This window comes from Tachypleus tridentatus, chromosome 7 (genome assembly GCF_004210375.1).
Source record: "Tachypleus tridentatus isolate NWPU-2018 chromosome 7, ASM421037v1, whole genome shotgun sequence".
NCBI lineage: Eukaryota > Metazoa > Arthropoda > Merostomata > Xiphosura > Limulidae > Tachypleus > Tachypleus tridentatus.
In genome coordinates this window covers 45699020-45719451 of record NC_134831.1, presented here as the reverse complement: position 1 = coordinate 45719451, position 20432 = coordinate 45699020, and the positions used below count along the sequence as shown (strand labels likewise).

General features: G+C 33.6%; 2 protein-coding genes and 1 long non-coding RNA gene across 9 annotated transcripts in view; 1 reads left to right on the top strand and 2 right to left on the bottom strand.

Annotated features, from left to right (window-relative positions):
- The first annotated feature begins 2143 nt into the window (after positions 1-2143).
- The window catches only part of LOC143255576 (uncharacterized), a 188677-nt gene continuing 170388 nt past the window's right edge, over positions 2144-20432 (top strand). For both annotated transcript variants that reach the window (XR_013030722.1, XR_013030725.1), the window contains exon 1: positions 2144-3860. This is a non-coding gene — a long non-coding RNA (uncharacterized LOC143255576). The remainder of the gene's footprint in view (positions 3861-20432) is intronic.
- Positions 12352-18549, bottom strand: LOC143255575 (uncharacterized). Its single transcript, XM_076511444.1, has 4 exons — positions 17869-18549; positions 16699-16878; positions 14211-14428; positions 12352-13451 (listed from the first exon to the last, which is right to left on the bottom strand). Exons 1-3 carry the CDS (start codon positions 18178-18180, stop codon positions 14384-14386), a joined length of 537 nt encoding a protein of 178 aa, XP_076367559.1. The 5' UTR covers positions 18181-18549; the 3' UTR covers positions 12352-13451; positions 14211-14383.
- LOC143255573 (uncharacterized) overlaps positions 18093-20432 on the bottom strand; it is a 131303-nt gene continuing 128963 nt past the window's right edge. For 5 of the 6 annotated variants that reach the window (XM_076511441.1, XM_076511437.1, XM_076511440.1 and 2 more), the window contains exon 4: positions 18093-19360. In XM_076511441.1, the coding sequence (XP_076367556.1) occupies positions 18567-19360 (794 nt within the window). In that variant the 3' untranslated portion in view covers positions 18093-18566. The remainder of the gene's footprint in view (positions 19361-20432) is intronic. The other variant, XM_076511442.1, reaches the window with a different exon arrangement.

Below are 20432 nucleotides of genomic sequence, written 5' to 3'. Positions count from 1 at the left end.
TATTTTTAAATAATAACTAGGGTTATGAAAGTACCATATTAAGATGTTTATGTAGTAATTAAACTTGAGAACTATTCAAGCTTACGAAGTAACTAGTTTTAAGAAGAGTTTCTGGTGCAGCTAAGTTTATGTAGCAACTACAATAACTGGGCCCAGCATGGCCGAGTGGTTACGGCGCTCGACTTGTAACCTGAGGGTCGCGGGTTCGAATATCCCGTCTCACCAAACATACTCATCCTTTCAGCCATGGGGGTGGTATGATGTGACAGTCACTTCCACTATTTGTTGGTGAAAGAGTAGTCCAAGAGTTAGCGGTGGGTGGTCGTAAACTGCTAAATTAGGAAGGACAGCTAGCGCAGTTAACCCACTTATAACTTTGGTCGAAATTCAAACCAAACAAATATCGACATTTGATAATGTGTTATAAGTGGAAAACTGAATAAATTGATATAGATCATATTAATTTGAAAGCGCGTTCATTGAGATATTTATATAATGCAAGTGTGTTATCATTGTGGTGAGCATTACTATGTGTAAACGTAAGATACATCATCGTGTCCTTTAGTGAAATTATCTTAGTTTCGCTTGGAACTTAGGCTTAAAGTAATTCAGAGGGGAAAACAAATAAAAAAGAACGTCGTATTACGTTACATTTAAAGTTGTAAAACAATTGCGCTTATTTCCAAATAATACGACAACCTTTACATTACAAACGAGCAATCAGAGATTGCATACCCTTTCTACCTCCCTCCCACTCTTTATCGAGATCGTATGCTTTTATACTGGGTAACATCACATTTCACTCTCAAAAACGTAGAAAATCCCTCAAAACTACGAATATTTCATATTTCTCCACTGAAAAAAAGATCAAGGGGATCCACATTCCGATTTCGGACCAAATTTTCTACAAAAGTTTCGTGTACATAGGACTATTAGTTTTTAAGATACGTGCGCGGTAATGCAGATACGCACATACACACAAAGACTATTGCAGATCTGTCACCTCTGGAAGGAAGCGGTGGTGAGTGTAATTATGCCTTTCATGTAATATTATGTTATTCGCTATCATCCGTTATTTTGATCATATAGGTTACTTTGTCATTGATTACGTCTTGTTTATTCGTAATGCCTGGAAATTGAAAGTATATGTGTGTATACAAACACGGATGTATTTTCCATCAACCCCAAACGGGGGAAAATGACAGACATTACTTGATAAGGCTCGAATCATCTCTAAACAAAGTGGCTACAGATGGAAATCTCACCAACTTACGATGTGTGTGCGTGCGTTAAGCATTTTTCTTCACGTTAGTAAACTTTTGATGTTAAGCTGTCTCTCACAGAAAGAAGTATTTATGGTTTAATTAACTAAGGTAGATAGGAACTCCTAGTGCATAGTATAGGCCTAACAACCTAAAATTAACAATTGTGTTCCTGATGATATTGTATACTCAAATGTTAGTCTAGCTCTTATACTTCGATTAATTTTAAACGACGAAACAGGTACCAGTTGTAAGTTAATATCAATTTTGAGAACAAAATAAAAATATTAGTTTATGCAGTATACGAAATTTCATAAGGACGATACGTAAAAATTACAACAATAATAATGTTAATAGGAATTTAAAGTCCTTTGCAGTCATTAAGAAGGTAACCTAAAGTAATTTACGTATTTGAATGATGTTACAGCTCGTGCCTCGTTCGATATATCGAACCAAGTATTTAATGTTTACGTATGTATATTACAGATTTTTTTTAATTTAGTCAAAAATATCTGAAACGTACATTTGTGATATTAGCGTTAGAAGTCACATACGTGTTTTTACTAAGACATATACGTGTATTTGTGCATAAGAAAACAAATATACAGTGGTATAAAAAAGAATATTAACAAGTTATATAGCATGTGAATACCTTTTATTTGCGAGTTTCTTTTGCTCATCAAAACATGAATTTCAGTTATGAAAAGATGACGTACAGGCATAATCTATTCTTTGATTCGCTACTTCTACTGTAGCAGACTAGTTTTGCAAAATTACCAAACTTACCAATGTTGCTTGAAAAAAGCAAAGCTAATAAATAAAACAGGCCTAATGTAGTAATGAAATGTATTCAGTTTATTTGGTATTGATGTGTAGTGTGAAGACTACTTTGTTTTTTTACGAACACCATTGATGAGCTGTGAATTAAAAGTATTCTTCTAAAGCGGAAGTAGCAAATAAAAATAGATGTTAGGCCTATGTGTCATATTTTCTTTACTGAAATTCTCGTTTTAGAGAGAAAAGAAATTCACAACTAAATAAATAACCAGTTATTGCGCTGAATAATAAAGGGTAATTAACTGTAACGGCATGTCGTGTGTTACCCAAACTTTCCAAATATTTATAAGTACTATATATATATTAGTTTGTTATAACCAAAAAACAAACCGAAACAAAAATTAAATAACAAATGAGAAACGTTCCACTAATTGAAAGGATCTCAGGGTACAAATTATAACGTGGGATATAAAATGTACATTAGGTTTTGAAAGTGATTGAGGAAGTATGACCCACATTAAGACTGGTAGACGGTGTATCCTCACTGAAATTTGGGTCTTCAAAACCCAGGGTACATTTTATATTACACATTATAAGTTGTACCCTGGTATCCTTTCAATTAGTGCAGCGTTTTTAATTTTTTAAATTTTTTTCAGCTTGTTTTTGGTCATAAAACTAATATAATTAGTCAGAAGTTTGAATTTGCTGTTTGTAACGCAGTGCTTCCTTTTGATTTGTTTCAATATACTTAACTCTATTAGTATTAATATTCTCTAAAATATATATGTATATAAACTAAGTCAGTACTTTGTTAACACCTTAAATAGAAATTATGTCTACGCCTTTATTAACAGTGCAGCCTCTGAAAATTTGGTGCCCTAGGCAGCCTGTGTTACTTATTTTTAAATTTGGCCTGCTTGTTGGTACCCTAAATTTTGCAAACACTCTAAGTAAGTTTATTACTAAATGAAGAGTCGATTTTATCAATCAAATATCTTCATGACAATATTTTTCAATCAACAATAGTGTTGTTGTTTGTTTGTTTTTGCGATATTTTTAATTATTATTAAAAATAAATCGACCATCTTGTGATCTATGTGTACTATTGCACAATATATTAGAAAAGTTTCATTGGTGACTCAGTTCCATATACGGTCGTGTATTGGTCTTGGTATTTCCATGTTTATAAAATTACACATAAAAATCTGTATGAAGGTATTATGTATACAACATCTGCTATTGTAAAACTATTCTCTAAGACGATTCCACAGTTGAACATAAGTGTAATAACACAGCGTACATCCAAAGGAATATGTTACGGATTCAAGAATGTTGAACAACAAGGAACTAGTTGGAATTCAGTAAAGCAAGAACAAATGATGGTCAGCAACTAATAATGATGTAGGTCTTGTGTTTTTCCCTGCCAGTCTCTTGACGTAGTTTGTTTGTTGTCATACGTTGTTCCTGGTTTCAAAGATTTATTTTTCCACGTTAACTTTCAATCATATGTTATTCTTAGAAATTTTGCTGATATGACGACATTTAGAAGAGCTCAATTTAATCATATTTCTGGATGATTTCTCATTGTTTTGGAAACAGTAGTAGATTGGGGTCATTTATTTTTACTCTATGCAATTGGCATTGTTCATCTCTTTGATTTAAAACGGGCTGTAATCAAAGGAGTAGCAGAGCTTTTCCGTAACGGCACCTCGTCTGCAATTGTACTGTTAGACTGTAATCAGGACCATTTAATGACATTTAGTTTACTTACATGATGAAAAAGAAAGGGCTAACTAACCCTTCCTGGGGAACATCCGTCTCGTGAATATAGTATCAATGTAGATGTCTTCCAGTTCACCCTATGTTTTCTATTTTATAAAAAGTTAGACAATCAATGAATAATGTCTGACAGTAATACATATTGTTTCAATTTATATCTTAAAGCATTATGTCGTAGAGTGTCGAATGCTTTCTCTATACGGAGAAAGCAGGTGACAATACATTTCTTGTGATTAAAACCATTTATTATGGTTTCAGTTAAACTAATCAAATAATCTGTTGTTTACCGAAGCTTCCGAAAGCCATTTTGAAATTCAGAACTTTAATGTATTTATTAGAAATGTAGAGATTTTATTAATAATTATTTCTAAAATTAGCCGATTGGTCGTGAGCTTCCTGGTTTATTCGCTGGTGAAACGTTTTCTTGCTTCGAAAAGGTTGTGATGTAGTTGGTATCGAGAGATAAGCTATGTAACGCTGTCAGGTGGTCAAAGAGTTCCTGAGAACCTTTTTAAAGGAGAATGTCTTCTATTCGATCCTCACCTGGAACTTTGTTTTTGGTTTGTTTTATAGATGTAATTAGTTTTATTTTGTAGTGTCTGTGTGATTCTACTTGCACAATCGTTATTGCTTGAAGTTTGAGGACTTGTTGTAGTTACTGGGACGTTTGGTGTGTATACGTGTTTGTTTTGTTTAACACAGTCGGTCACTGTATTAAAACAGTGTGTGTCCATGTCCGGTTCGTTATATGTTTTAAAATTTTCTTTAACTGTTCTTTGCAAAATTGGCCAGCATGGCCAGGTGGGTTAAGGCTTTCGAATCGTAATCTGAGGATCGCGGGTTCGAATTCCCGTCGCAGATAACGGTAAAACGCCCTAACCACCTGGCCTTGTGGGATCCGTTTGCTTTTGATTCTGTATATTCAATTTTCCATCATTGTTTCAAGTTTCATTTGTAGTTTAAAAATTATGCAAGAAAATGTAGCTTGTTTACCTTCCTAAATGCCTACGAACTACTGGGAACTTAGCTTTCTAGACCCTGCTGGGGGTCAGGTGGGTTCTACATTGCCGGCCTAAAAATGTTTGTATTCCCTTTAGATAAGTTCTCATGATCCGCTGCGGTAATTTACTTCCTGTTTTAGATAAGATGTATGCATATCTTTTACCCTGTTATAACGTACAATGGTCCGTTTTGTATTGTTTTACTTGATTCAGTAATATATTTGATTATTTTACTACAGCCGTCTGCAGTAAAATGAATTACACTGTTGAATTCTTCGAAGCTTTACTGTGGAAAGTGATATTCTCAGCAACTTGGAGATCACTCCACAATCAACACAAACTGTTATATCGTTTCTTAAATTAGTTCGTATAAATCAAAAACTAAAATTGCTTGGTTGTAGAAATTTTTTATATCTTCAATTTATTTATTTGGATTCTCTCTTACTTTTTTTTTAGATAGAAGATTAACGTTCATTATATGTGTGTTTATTTTTCTCTGTAATGAACAGTATTTGCCAATTATTCCTTTAGCAATATTCGGCTATATCTCCTTATTTTGTAAGTGTAATAAATATATTATTTTGTGACTTTAGATTTTACCAATGTATTCTTAAAGATGGAATTAATAAATAAATGCATACCGTCAATTATAACAAGTATTAAAATAATATAAAATTATAAATCAGATAACACATATTACGACGAATTTGTTTGTTTGTTTGTTTTTGAATTTCGCACAAAGCTACTCGAGGGCTATCTGTGCTAGCCGTCCCCAATTTAGCAGTGTAAGACTAGAGGGAATGCAGCTAGTCATCACCACCTACCGCCAACTCTTGGGCTACTCTTTTACCAACGAATAGTGGGATTGAGTGTAACATTATAACGCCCCCACGGCTGAAAGGGCAAGCATGTTTGGCGCAACGGGGATGCCAACCCGCGACCCTCATATTATGAGTCGCACGCCTTAACACGCTTGGCCATGTCGGGCCATTACGACGAAACATCTCTTTCTATGGAATTTTTATCGATTTTTCTTTACTTATTTATTTACAGCTCATGTATTACAATATTGTGAACTAGAAAAATTCCTTACCAAACACATTGTACAAGAATAAGGACGTGTATAAATTTTAAAATAGAGTAATAGTTGTCTTATTCTGAGAGGTAAAAATTCACAACACTGTATATACACTTATATACCTGTATATTTTGTAATGAATTTACTGTTGTGCATTTATTTTAATATGTACGTTTGTTTCAGTTTATTGTATAGTGTTAAATGTGTATTGCGCAAGTCCCACCTTGTCTGTAAATTTGAAGAACATTCTCGACTGTAGGAATTAACAATATATATATTTGTAAAAACGGCTCATTTGGGTTGAGAAAATTTTTTACGTAGAGAAGCGAACAACGTTTCGACCTTCTTCGGTCATCGTCAGGTTGACAAAGAGGTAACTGACCGAAAGCTGACCACATGTTTGAAAGAGGTTGTGTAACTCAGTATCGGAATGTTAGATGTTTGAATATATAATTTTATATATTTTTATTATTATTATTTATTATATTATTTTTAATATAGGTATAAAGGTGTTTCTTTGTATTGGTTTATTTTGGGCTTGAGTTGTTCTACAAGTAAGGCTTCTTTAATTTTGCGTTTGTTTATGTTTGTTTCTTTATTTAGTATTTGAGTGTTTTCTATGGTTATGCTGTGTATATTTGACTTGCAGTGTTCGAAAACGTGTGAAGGTGACTTTTTATGCTCTTTGAATTTCTGCTGATGTCGGGAATATATGGAATACAGCAGTATATGGTTTCATGATTTTTTAATTCGTGGAGTATATTTACTTTTGTTTGTTGATTTTGCTTTTTGTCTAGGTGTGTGCGTATAATGTTTTCTATGGTTTGTGGAAGAAACTTATTGATGTTGATGAAGTATTGTTTTATTTTGTCTAATTCATCGTTAATTTTATCTGGTGAGCATAGTTTTATGGCTGTGTTTATTTGGTTTCTTAGTATGTTGAGTTTTTGTTTTGTTTCATGTACTGAGTCCCAAGGAATGTATAGTCTAATATGGGTGATTTTTCGGTGGATTTCTGTTTTAAATTGTGTATCGAATCTTGTAATTTTGAGGTAAGGAAAAAATATTTGATTGCTTTCTTCTTGTTCACATGTGAAGTTAATGTTGGGATGTTTAGCGTTAATGTGATTGAAAAAATTAAGTGTGTATTCTGTAGATATGGATCCCACAACCGTGTCATCTACATATCTGTAACAGTATAGTGGTAGATGTAATGCTGTACTAATTGCTTGTGTTTGAACTTGTGTCATAAAAATATTGGCTAGAACTGGTGATACTGGATTGCCTATGCTTAGCCCATTTGTTTGTATATAGTTGTTGAACATGAAGTTTGTCTTCATCGTGGTGAATTCTATGAGGGTTGCTAATTGGTTGCTTGGAATGTCTATAAATGGGTTAGGGTCTCGGATATAGAGTTCCAAGGCTATCTTGCAGGCTTCAGCAGTGGGAATTTCTGTAAAGATGATATAACATCGAAACTGGCTATTAAAGATATATATATATATATATATATAATTATATATTCAACATCTAAGCACGCCCTCTACATTCCGACATTCATATACACAACCCCTTTCAAACATGTGCTCAGCTTCCGGTCAGTTACCTCTTTGTGAACCTGACGATGACAAAGGTCGAAACGTTGTTCGCTCCTCTACGTAAAAAAATTTCTCAACCCAAACGAGCCGTTTTTACATATTTTTTTTTCACTACAAGTGGGTTTTCTCGACATCAGTAATTAAGAATATATGTTTCACGAGAGCACTAGTGTACATTCGAATATTCTTGAACTTTCGAGAATCTCGCCTAATGATTATAAAAGCTGGCTATGCAAGAAGCGTGGAGACAGTAATAAAATATTGTTGGTCGTCTACAGTTATTATGTTATAGGCCTAGGAAGCTATAATTATGTTTAACGCTTACTGATTGGAAAACTAGAGAATTTGACCAGGAACATTTATGGATTTCGAACATTACAAACTTCAGTGAGTTAACTTCGGACGTTAGTATTTTTACGAAGACATTAAATATCTTCGTCTGTAAAATGTCAGGTTGTAAGCGGTGTCAGGACAGCAAAGAAAAGACAGCTAGCTTAACGACGTTTAACAGTATCAACTCAGAATTAATTCGCTCGTCTTGGACCTGGACCGTCGATAAAATATTCAGTTTTAGACCAGGTAGAAGACTCAGTAAAATTTGTAAAATTCTTGTAGATAAATCAATATTTGTAATACCCGTTATTATAAATTGTATTGTAGTTTGTATATTAAAATATATTTGTGTCAAGAAAGAAAACTGTGTGTATCAATCTTGTTGACAATTATTATAAATTTGATTCATAATGACATTAAATTAACTTCTCAATAAAGATTTCCGGCTGTTTGAAATCGTAATACGTAACATATGTTACGTGATAGATTGGAGACTTGTTCGACATATAATACCTTACTCAATAATGTCACCTTTATTTACGTTGTAATTCCTTTTAAGTCAACAATAATAAGTCTCAGAGGTCCATACTTTACAATGTTTTCAGTATACATTTGTGCAAAGTTCCTAATATTTTTCATAAATTTAAGTAATACCTGAGATGTAACCAAATAATTAAAGAAATAAAACACAAAAAACTTTATAGATCGAGATGTTTAGTTGTAATACTAATAGGTATGGTATTAAATTTGTGTTGTTTTTTATAGTATTTGAATTTTTGCCCAAAAAGTAAACGTTGTCATAATGGATGGTTTGCATTTTATTCCTACCGTTAAGAATACTTCTGTGAAGTTTTATGTGTATTAAAATAAGTAAATCTTCATTTAATTTCTGTAGTGCATATTAATACTAGAAGTAAACGATCTTACAGCATTATGTCCAGCGTTTTACAGAGGTGAAACACGACGTAACGTGAAGATCAGGTTAAAATAACACCAAAAAACAAACTTCCTAAGTCCATGAGCATAGTTTTTCTGAACGGAATGTCACAGTACTAAAACATGAGCCTGATATTGACAGAAGAACAAATCAGAAAACTTTATTAATAAATTTGAACAATCCTTCAGTTAACAAATACACGGGAACATTTCTATATGTCTTTGATCATAATTTCCCGACACTCTTATATCATGCAAATATATTGCATAACATGTTCTATATTTTTTATTATTGTTGTTATTATATATAAATATTTATTTATTCACTTTTGTTTCTTTCTGTATTCTTTATTTCTGTTTGACAATAGATAAATAATCTGTAAACTATAAAATTTAAGTACATTGTTTTATTGTTGAATGTTGATTTAATACTAATTTGAACTTGAGAATAATCGCAACAGTGTTTGAAAGGTTGTACCAGTTCTAGTGCTGCCCAGTTGCATGACTTTGTGTCAGCGGACTTACGACGCTAAAAATTGGTTTTCTATACCCGTGGTGGGCAGAGAACATTGTGTAGCTTTGTAGTTAACTACAAATAAACAAATGCATTTGTGGGATCGTTTAATTGTGATGTTATTATCTTTTGATTTTTTTTTAAGGTCAATTATTCTTGGTGATTTAAGTTGGGTTTGGATTGATGGTTGTTGTTTTTTTGTGTGTTTTTCCCTAACTTCCACAAGTTTTGTTTCAATATAGCGGGAGGTTGTCACTTAGTGATACCAATAGGGTGTTAATGAGATATTTGGAAGCTGAATAATTTGTTGCATCTGTAGTTGAACAAATTTCAGAAACAGAATTAATCATTGTTATTAGTTTCAGTGTTGGTTGTAGCAGACATTACGTTTGTGGTATTTTACTGGGTTTTAGTCTTTTCTCTATTATTTTCCATAGCTAAAAAAAAATCACTGTATACAGAACAGATAGAGCCAGAACTTTGCTACTAAAACTGTCTCAGAATATGCAAAGTTAACATCACCGTAAGACTTTATCGAGAAATATGATTTGCTCACCAAGTGAATACAAGTTTAACTTGAGTAACCTTTATTGTAAACAATATTTATAATAATTCTAGAGTAAAATGAAATTACTGTATCAAAATTAGCCAAAAATTGTTCGGATATTTTTCTCAAGGACAGTTACTGAACGATTCCAAAATGGCTAATTCGACAATTGGATGGGTTTCAGAAACTATATTAAAAACATTCATCTTTTTTGTTCTCTCTCCTTTACCGCGGGTTCGAATCCCTATCACACCAAACATGTTCGCGCTTTTCAGCCGTGGGTGTGTTACAAAGAGCGACCAATCCCACTATTTGTTGGTAAAAGAGTAGCACAAGAGTTGGCGGTGGGTGGTGATGACTAGCTGCCTTCCCTCTTGTCTTACACTGCTAAATTAGGGAAAGCTAGCGCAGATAGCCCCTGTGTAGCTTTGCGCGAAAATCATAACAAACAAACAAACTCTCTTTTACAGCGAACGAAAATTTTTATACATCACTTGACGTGAAGTAATTAACATTAATTTTGATTTAAATATTTATGGTATGAATTACCGTCACTCAGGACTATGAAACTAGAATAACAAATTGAGGGCCAAACGCGGTCCAGTGATTATATTATTGGGCTATGAATCTGAGGCTGTCTTGTTATTACAAAAAAACGAAATCACGCTTAGCACTCTGGGGCTGTAGATCCGCAATAGAAGCGACGGTCAGATCCAACTCTTCGGTCTTACTAGGATAGGCCAAGAGTTGGCGGTGGGTTTTGCTAATTAGCTTCCATTCCTCTAGCTTATCACTTAAAAATTAAGAACAGTTAGCACAGATAACCCTTTCCGTAGCTATTGCACGAAAATTCTGAAATAAATCAGCAAGTATTCACACATATTAATATCAACCCAGTGGCATAGCGGTATGTTTGTGGATTTACACTGCTAGAAGCCAGGTTTCGATATTCATGATGGGCAGGAACATATGGCCCAATCTCTAGTTTTGTGTATAACTACAAACGTACGTTAGTATTTATGGAATAACTTTGGAAAAACCTACATATTTGTCCGGTTTAATTTTTAATTTCTCTAGAAACCTTTAAAGTTTGTTTTGTTTTTGAATTTCGAGCAAAGCTACACGAAAGCTATCTGCGCTAACCGTCCCTATTTAGCAGTGTATGACTAGATGGAAGGCAGCTAGTCATCACCACCAACCGCCAACTCTTGGGCTTCTCTTTTATTCCACTATTCGTTGGTAAAATAACTTAGACATATATAGTATGTGTTTTATTTCAAGCATAAAATATTTCAACAAAAATTTGATATTTGGTATTTACATATAAGCTAATCTTGAGAAATCAAGATGTCTAGTCCTCATTTAAAACTGCTAACCAAAGATAAAACAACTAATCACTTTTAACCGCCTCTTACAATTTATCTCAATCTGAAACTGCGGTGCGTATTTTGTAATCCTATTTTTGAACCTGAAACTTTCGTATCTCCTTGTAGTCCGATATGCTAACTATCTAACTATCCACGGTCGCGCATGCTCTCTCATCTGAAAGTGAAAAGTGTATTCAGTGGCATATTGTGACTTTAATCCATAACGTTGAATCATCTCTATGATGACGAGAAACCTACTTGAAGTAAAAAGGTTTTCTCAAGGCGGCTGTTAAGGGTATTAAAACTTTAAAATGAAGCACAGAACAACGTTTCGACCTTCTGAGGTCATGTTCAGCTTGTGAAACCGAGCGAAATAGAGTTTCGGTCATACAAAAGTTAAAAAACGTAAAGTTAACCGTCGTCGGAGTGAGTAGTTTAAGTTTAATATAATAAAGGGAGATTAACAGTTTTTTGACATTTTAGTAGAATAATTTTTCTCATCAAAGGGTGTTCGAAGGCGACTGAACTTGCCTATGTGAATGTTGACAAAAAACAGACTTGTATTTGGAAGTAGTCCTATATGCGAAAAGCACACGTTGATAAGAAGTAGGCCTAGTTACAAAAAAGCAAATAAGTATCGAAAGTTCAGAATACAACTGTGGTAACTCACGAGGCAGCTTAGTGAATTATACACCGATACTGTTGCGATAAAAAGAATAATAAAACAGAGAGAGAGAGAAGAATTTAATTAAATTAAGTGTACACTGATAGTGTTTAACATAAAACTGGAGAAAAATAGTTCAACTTGTCAACTGAATTCTAAAGCAATTAAATTGGCCTAAGTGGGCTTTTGACAAGAAGAAGAGAAAAATGTAGAATTTAAGATAAAACTATGATATACGTAGTATAAAGAATGTTTATGCATACATTTAACTTGTTTTGAATATATTATTTTAAAACAAGCAGAGTGCATGTTGTTTATTTATCGTCAAATTTATTGCCAACAAGTCACAGACACTTACTGTAGAAGAATCCTTAGCCCAACGTGCATATAAATTTTAACTTACTATATATAAAAAATTAAGTTTCTGACACTGTTTAACTGAGAAATGCATGATGTGCTAAACATCTAAATATGTAATTTGTATAATGAGACAGGTTGTATGGATATCATGAACGATTTATTAGAACAGCAAACAGACACCTGTAGAAAAATATGTCATTAAGAATTTCACCTATCACAATAAAATCTTACCAAAACATATATAATAACAATATATTACATTAACTTATTATAAATAGCACCTATAACCTTATAGCAGTTCTTATTAAACATTAAATCCTCATAACCTCTGCAAGATGACATGGTATACAGTCTATAAGTTTACTGATATAATCAACCATGATTTCATCCCAACGTGTCATTATAAGGCGTTACATTTCAGGTAAAGTAGCTGGTTGGAGTTCGTGGTTAGTAATTTTTCGGCTGAGTTCTGCCCCACCCCATGGTTTTCAATGGGATTGCAATATAGAGTATTTACTGATCATAGCAATCTTGTAACATTCTCTTGGTCAAAACAAGCCTGTACAATATGTGCACTATAGGCAATGGCATTGCCATCCTAGAACACAAAGTCATTGTCAAACTTTGTCCTAGAATACGACAGAAAATATCGTCTGTACGTAATGCCCATAGAAGGCGCCATTGACATTTTGCTGGAGGATATGAGTAACAGTTTTCCACCTTGATGAATAACTGCCCAAACATGTGCTGCACCACCTCGTATGTGTTCCATGTGGGAAATACAGTCTTTCCTCACCTTACCTTTAATAAGATTACATATTGCTAGCATCCTAACTGTAAGTTGGTATGCTGTCTTGTCCAAATAACTCTGTGATGGTGGTGAATTATGGTTAATAGTGGTTTCCAAATAGCCCTTCTTGTAAAATAACTTTAGTTGGTCAGTCTTCTGTTCACTATTCTTCTGGATACCCTGTAGTGAATATGCTCACTAGTGAATATGTAGTGAATTTGTCGTAAAGTTTTACAAGACTTATTGAACAGTAGACTTTCCTGGAAAGACTTCAACTGTAGTTCAGTGAAGTTTCAAGATTCTGGATACAATACACTGGGGTACCTTACTGTTTTACTTCATACCTCTCGTGAACAGTCAAACAATTTGACACCCTGTAACTTCTGGCACGTGGCAAAAACTGACTACGCCAAGTACAGAGAAATTTTCTGAACGAAGCGTTAATCTGTTTCGAAAAAAAAGATTATATCAAAAACATATCGTTTTATACAAAACAGGTGTGTATGTGTGTGTTTTTACGAATAAATACTCAAAACAATTTTTACACACCAGAATAACAACTCTTACATGTTTGTCTGATCATACGCTACCTTACCTGTTACTACAAGAACACTTATTCAGTAACTACTCCATGTATGTAGACAGTAACATTAATATAGAACATTATGCAAACGTTTCTGTCCAATACTATATTTGAAGTTTCTATTAGAGTTAGTTTGGTTGTTGTTAAGCACAAACAAAGCTACACATTATGTTTTATTCTGCCCACCATGGGTATCTAAACCTGACTTCTAGCGTCGTAAGCGTGCACATTTGCCGTTGAATCACTTGGATGAGTGTCATTTAGAGTTATATACCAATGTATTTGAAAAACATTTCTAGTGTTTTACTGTGATAACAACACCACCACTCATTCAGAAGTTGAAACCCATCCGAGAATACCTAAAAACGAAAGGCAAATGATTATAGGAGTGCAAATAATAGTAAAATGACGTGAAGATCATCAATAAGTCTTTTGATTATTAGTTTTAATGAAAGCCAAAAACATGTTAACCAGAGAAGGAACTAGACTTGATTCGAAATACAGATCATAAGTCAATCTGGTCAAATATCGTAACGTTAAATGTGAAAGTTAAACTTCTAGTTAACCAACATTTGTTAGTCCATCTTTTATGAATAATTTTAAGATCAGTAAGCCTGTTACCTCCATTTATGATTTTGACAATTTTTATTGTGATTTTCCTCCAGTAGGTTGCATATGTACAAATACATTACCCAGAAATACACTGGGAAACGTAATAAGACAGTATTTTGTGTCTCAGCAGTTAACGTTTAATATCTGATCTTCTGCCACTGGAATGTACGGAAGTTTCTTCTTTACTTCTTCAAGCAGAATTTCGAATGATGTCGCCATTGTTTGAGCTGAAGAAAATAAAAATAAAATCGTTAAAATGAAATTAAAAACAAACAAACTAATTTAAGATAAATGGATGCACTACTAATACATTTTTAATGTTATCATGATATACAAATGAAGGACTTAAGTTCCTTTTATTGATGTATTTATCGTATAGCCTGTTAAAAAGGATTGGGCAAGTATTGCCCTCCCAACCCCATAGTATAACCTAACGTCACTTTTCGTAGCTAAGTAAACTAAATAAAGTTTGGGAAATAAGGCCTGACGAACAAGTGCAGTCGAAGCAGTCAAATGTCTGTAAGTTCCTTTGTGAGCCAATCAAAATTAAAATAATTCATGAAATAAATTCGTGGCGTACGTAGAGAATAATTATTCATAAAAATCAATCAGGTTAACAACGTTTAATATGTAGCATCAGAAATAAAACAATAGACATCTGTTCTTCTTAACTACATCTCAACTAAAACAATAGATATCTGTTCTTCTTGATTACAACAGAAATAAAACATTAGATATCTGTTTTTAATACATCAGAAATAAAATATTAGATATCTGTTCTTCTCGATTACATTAGATATCTGTTCTTTTTATTAGATCAGAAATAAAACATTAGACATCTGTTCTTTTTATTAGATCAGAAATAAAACATAAGACATCTGTTCTTCATTACATCAGAAATAAAACGTTACATATCTGTTCTTTTTATCACATCAGAAATAAAACATTAGATATCTGTTCTTGATTACATCAGAAATAAAACATTAGATATCTGTTCTTGATTACATCAGAAATAAAACATTAGATATCTGTTCTTGATTACATCAGAAATAAAACATTAGATATCTGTTCTTGATTACATCAGAAATAAAACATTAGATATCTGTTTTTATTATATCACAAATAAAACGTTTAATATCTGTTTTTATTATATCAGAAATAAAACGTTTAATATCTGTTTTTATTACATCAGAAATAAAGCATTAGATATCTGTTCTTATTGATTAGATCAAAAATAAAATGTTAGATATCTGTTCTTCTTGATTACATCAGAAATAAAACATTACATATCTGTTTTATTACATCAGAAATAAAACATTAGATATCTGTTCTTTTTCATCACATCAGAAATAAAACATTAGATATCTGTTGTTTTTGATTACATCATAAATAAAACGTTAGATATCTGATTTTTATTACATCAGAAATGAAACGTTAGATATCGGATTTTTATTACATCAGAAATAAAACGTTATATATCTGTTATTTTTTATTACATCAGCAATAAAACACTGTATATCTGCTTTTCTTGATTACATCAGAAATAAAGTATTAAATACCTGTTTTCATTGTTTCATGATATACGAAATATTAAGTTTCTGTTCATCTTAATTCCATCAGGAAATTCCCTGTGGCTATGTTCATCTTAGTTACACACAAAGGCCACTACCTTATTCCTATTATTTTTATCATTTTGAAAAGCATTAAGCTTATTTATCTCTTTGTTTTTACGTAAAAGGACTGAATCTCTTACTTACACCGGAAGAAAAACACTAGATTTATAACCCATTTTATGCACAAATAGTGGACTAAATTTCGTTTATTTACATCAGGAATGTTAACCTATTAAATACACGATCATTCAACAGCTACTATCTACTTCTATCCAACAAATGTGAGATTTTAATTTATATTCTGAACTCTTTTTTTTTGTATGAGTTCTCTGTAGATTTTGACTACACGAAAAAATATATTATCAATTAACTGATCCTTCTATTGTTTTTGTTAGTTTTGCGTCGTATGTATGTCTAAACATTTAATTCAATAATAATTATATAATTCCATATACAATTATCCATAAACATTTGAATGGAATATCACCAAGTTTAACTTCTTAAATTTATGTTATTCATTGGAATTTCAAAACATTCCTACACTATTTTTGATAGAAAAATGCACAAATATTTACTATTAATGTAATGCGGTAAAATAAATTTTAACTCCTATTCTGTTACCACAAAAAAAAAGTGTAAAGAAAAAGCGAAAACATTGTGCAAGTAGTCGTTAACCAATGTAGATGAACGCTGAGAAACACTAAAGATATTGGAAAAAAATAGATATAAGTGAAAAGTGAACACAATTCAATCTTAAATTAAAACGGATAATGTAGAATTAGATCAATCAGTATCAAATCGAATTTATCTAAATATTTACCTGAAGTTTGATTATTATCATAAATGCTGCACTATTAAACATTTATGTTATCACTATTGCTTACCTGGCATTTCGCATTACAGTACCACTCTTTCGCACAGCCTGAACATACAAAATGGGGACTAAGCGCCCCACAAGTTGAGCAACGAACAACACGAGTTGGTGTGTGATTCGGACTAGAAACAGACTGAGACTGAGGTAGCGTTTTGTTTAGGTGTCCTGTTGATGGTACGGCGTCCTTAGACTGAAAGGTATTGAATGAAATAGAAAAGTTTTACATTAACAAGTTTTAAGTTGGATTTAAAATTAGGAACATAATAAAATGCTAATGGATGATTTTGCATATAATAACGTAAATAGTAGTTATTTCAAGCTAATAATATTACTTGCATAATTACGTTTGTTTAGGTGTTAGAATTTGGCGCAAAGCCACACGAAAGATATCTGCGCTAGCCGTCTCTAATTTAGCAGTGTAAGACTAGAGGAAAGGCAGCTATTCATCACCACCCACCGTTAACTCTTGGGCTACTATTTTACCAACGATTAGTGGGATTTACTGTATATTATAACGCCCCACGGCTCAAAGGGCGAGTATGTTTGGTGTGATGAGGATTCGAAACCGCGATCCTTAGATAGAGAGTCGAACGCCCTAACCACCTGGTCATGCCGGACAGGATAATAACGCATTCTAAAGAAATGCTGTAGTAAACCATTTGAAAATGTTTGTTTTACTGTAAGACATGAATATTCTCTTAGCTGCAATTCCTCTATTCATAGTCCTTATCCCACAATCGCTTCTCAGTTGACCAACGTCAAGTCTAGAGGTGTAAAACGATAAAAAATAGGATTTCATTGCTCTTTGTAGGCAGAACAAAGATAGCTCATTCTGTAGCTTTGCACAACTAAACCAAACTTTATTCTTTTCCTATCGTCCGTCCCCTCACTGTATTAGCGGTCAGTTTTCTGACTTACGGTGCCAGTATCTAGGGCTCGATTTCTCATAGAGAACAAAGTGCAGATATCTTATTGTGTAGTTTTGCGTTAAACGTTTCTTTTTCAATCGTGAATTCCTCGTGGAGAAGATAAATAGAATTTCTGAAATCATTTTCCACGAGGTGTTGTCTTTGAAAAACAAAATATCTTTGGTGGAAGCAATTATATACGTCTGCTTCATATTTACTTTTTATTTACTTGGAAACAAACACTAAGAGACATGCTTGTTAGAATAACGTACCTTATTCTCTGCTTTATGTTGGGTTGGTACTGCAGTTTGTTCTTGAGGGTCAAACGCACTTGATGGTTTTAAGGACTGTTGCTTTGCGAAAGCTTTAGCATATTCTGTAACAAAATTCCAACAGTTCTTTCCAAGTGGTAAATAGCACTGTTGATTTTCGAAATAAACGCTAATGGAAGGTGAAATCGTTGAAGGATAATTGTAATTAAAACTGAGTTTAGGAGTTTTTCCGACCTGGTTGTGGGGCAAAAAAAAAATCCGGCTGATGTTTAATATTCTCGCCATCGTGGTCGTTTGATAAATTATTTTCATTAGTAGGAAGTTCACTTGAATATGGCGGTTGAGGACGAAAGCCTCTAAACCGTTTGGTCTGCGTAAAGGATGGATGCTGTTCAGAAGTGGTGTCAGTATGTGATTGACAGCTGTTTATGGTCTGAGAATCTTCTGGAAGGGAAACCACCGACGGATTTCTTTTGGTTACTTGATTAGGCGAATTTGAACTTCCTGAAGAAATATATGACTCCAAGGGTTTGGAAATTAGAGGAATAACCACACCAGTTGGTGGTCTGAAGTTTACATTTCTAACGCTTGAGACATTATCACCAGTTAAAGAAGGCTGTGTCTCAGTATCTACTGTTGGTGTAACTTTGTGTGCACAATATGAAAGACTGCCCGTCTCACTGTCACAGTCCAATCGACTACTTGATACACGTCTTACGTTTTTTCATGTTCTTAGAATGGTCTCGTTTGGTTAAAAGCAAATTGTGTAAAGCAGATTGTTGATCAGAGTTTGAACAGAGAACTTGCGCTACGTTATCATCTCTTGAAAGAGGAGTCTCTAGCTCTGTGAAATCTCGTATACAAGTCTCCGATATTTCACAGTGAGGATCGGCAAACTGCAAAGCCCTGGAAGGTTGTTTCGACAACCGCAGTCGTCGCACTTGAGATATAATTTCTTGCTGCTTTTCTATTCGATTTAGCTTTTCTTGTTTTCGTTTACGATGTTGAAGGATTAGCAATTTCTCTCGTTGTTTTTCGATAGCCTTTGAGTCCAAGTCAAAAATTTCATTCCTTAGTACCTCCATTCTTTCTCTAATAAACTGTAAACAGGATTTTCTTTGGTAAGTTGACAGAAGTTCGTCTTTAAACGACTGGTCAAAATCCTCGCTCTTCTCGCCATTTCTCTCATTACGAGACTTTTTTATTTTTTGACAAAACACCTCTATTTCTGTTTCAATATTACGTGGTACTAGACTACTGGATTCCACGTTTGATTCTTCAAAAACACTGCTCTGTGAACTAGAAGAATGGCTTTCATCAGTCTTCTTGGAAACATCTGTTCCTGAAAAATTGTAATATATCTGTGGATTATCTTTGGTTTTCAGAATGGTAGAACTACGTGATCTGGAAGAATTTCCATCAGCTAAAGTTGACTGGACATCTTCAAGTTCCTTTGTCACGAGTGAAGTTGATGGAAAATGGTAATTCTCAACTGAAACACAAACACGCGTTAAAAGCATCTGGACTAACAACGCTTATGAGTTACTGTTAATAAATCAAGTACTCAAATATTCATATAGAAAACGATATTCATCACATTATAGCAACACATTCGCGTAATGTCTTTCAGAGGCTGTTACGTCACATTTGATTGAAATGGATCGCTGTGGCCCATTTTCTTATCTTACTAAATACATTTGTCAATGATATTTTAAGCTTTTTGGTTCTAATGTTATTATTTCGCTTGTTAAATAAATGCTATAAATATATCTCAACAGGTGTAGAGGTAATACTCAGCACGATGGGAGAAGAACTTGTTTTTAAAGTTCGTTTTGCGATTTTTGTTTCATAATTTCATGAAAAGCTACACATGGGTTCACTGCACAAAGCCATTTCTATTTTCAGCTTATTAACTAGAAGGAAGGAAGCCAGTCAACAATATGGTCTAAAAAAGAGGAACATGATTTTCCTTCAACATAACGCGAGCCACCAGTCTTTAGGTGCACTATTCAATTACGCTAACCACTATGTTACGTCCAACACTGTGTAAGGTTTATTTGTTTTGGATTTCGCGCAGAGCTACACGAGGGCTGTCTGCGCTAGCCATCCATAATATAAGAATGTAAGATTAGAGGGAAGACAGTTAGTCATCACCACTCACCGCCAAAAATTAGGCTACTATTTTACCAACGAATAGTGGGGTTGATTGTTACATTATAACGCCCCCACGGCTGAAAGGGCGAGCATGTTTTGTATGAGGAGGATTCGAACTCGCGACCGTCAGATTATGAGTGGAGCGTCTTTTCTAACCACCTGGCCATGCCGAGCCTGTGGTAGGAAGGTTAACAACTAAAATGTTCAACGCATAGGCACAAACAGTTGTAAAATGTCAGACCAATGTTACGTAAATATTCATTACACAAAATTACATAGTAGTTCCTGGCTTATAAGTGATTTTACTTATCTTAGTGTTCGTTGCTTCAATATGGTTTGGTTTGATTGGAATTTCGCGCAAAGCTACATGAGGGCTATCTGCGCTAGCCGTCCCTAATTTAGCAGTGTAA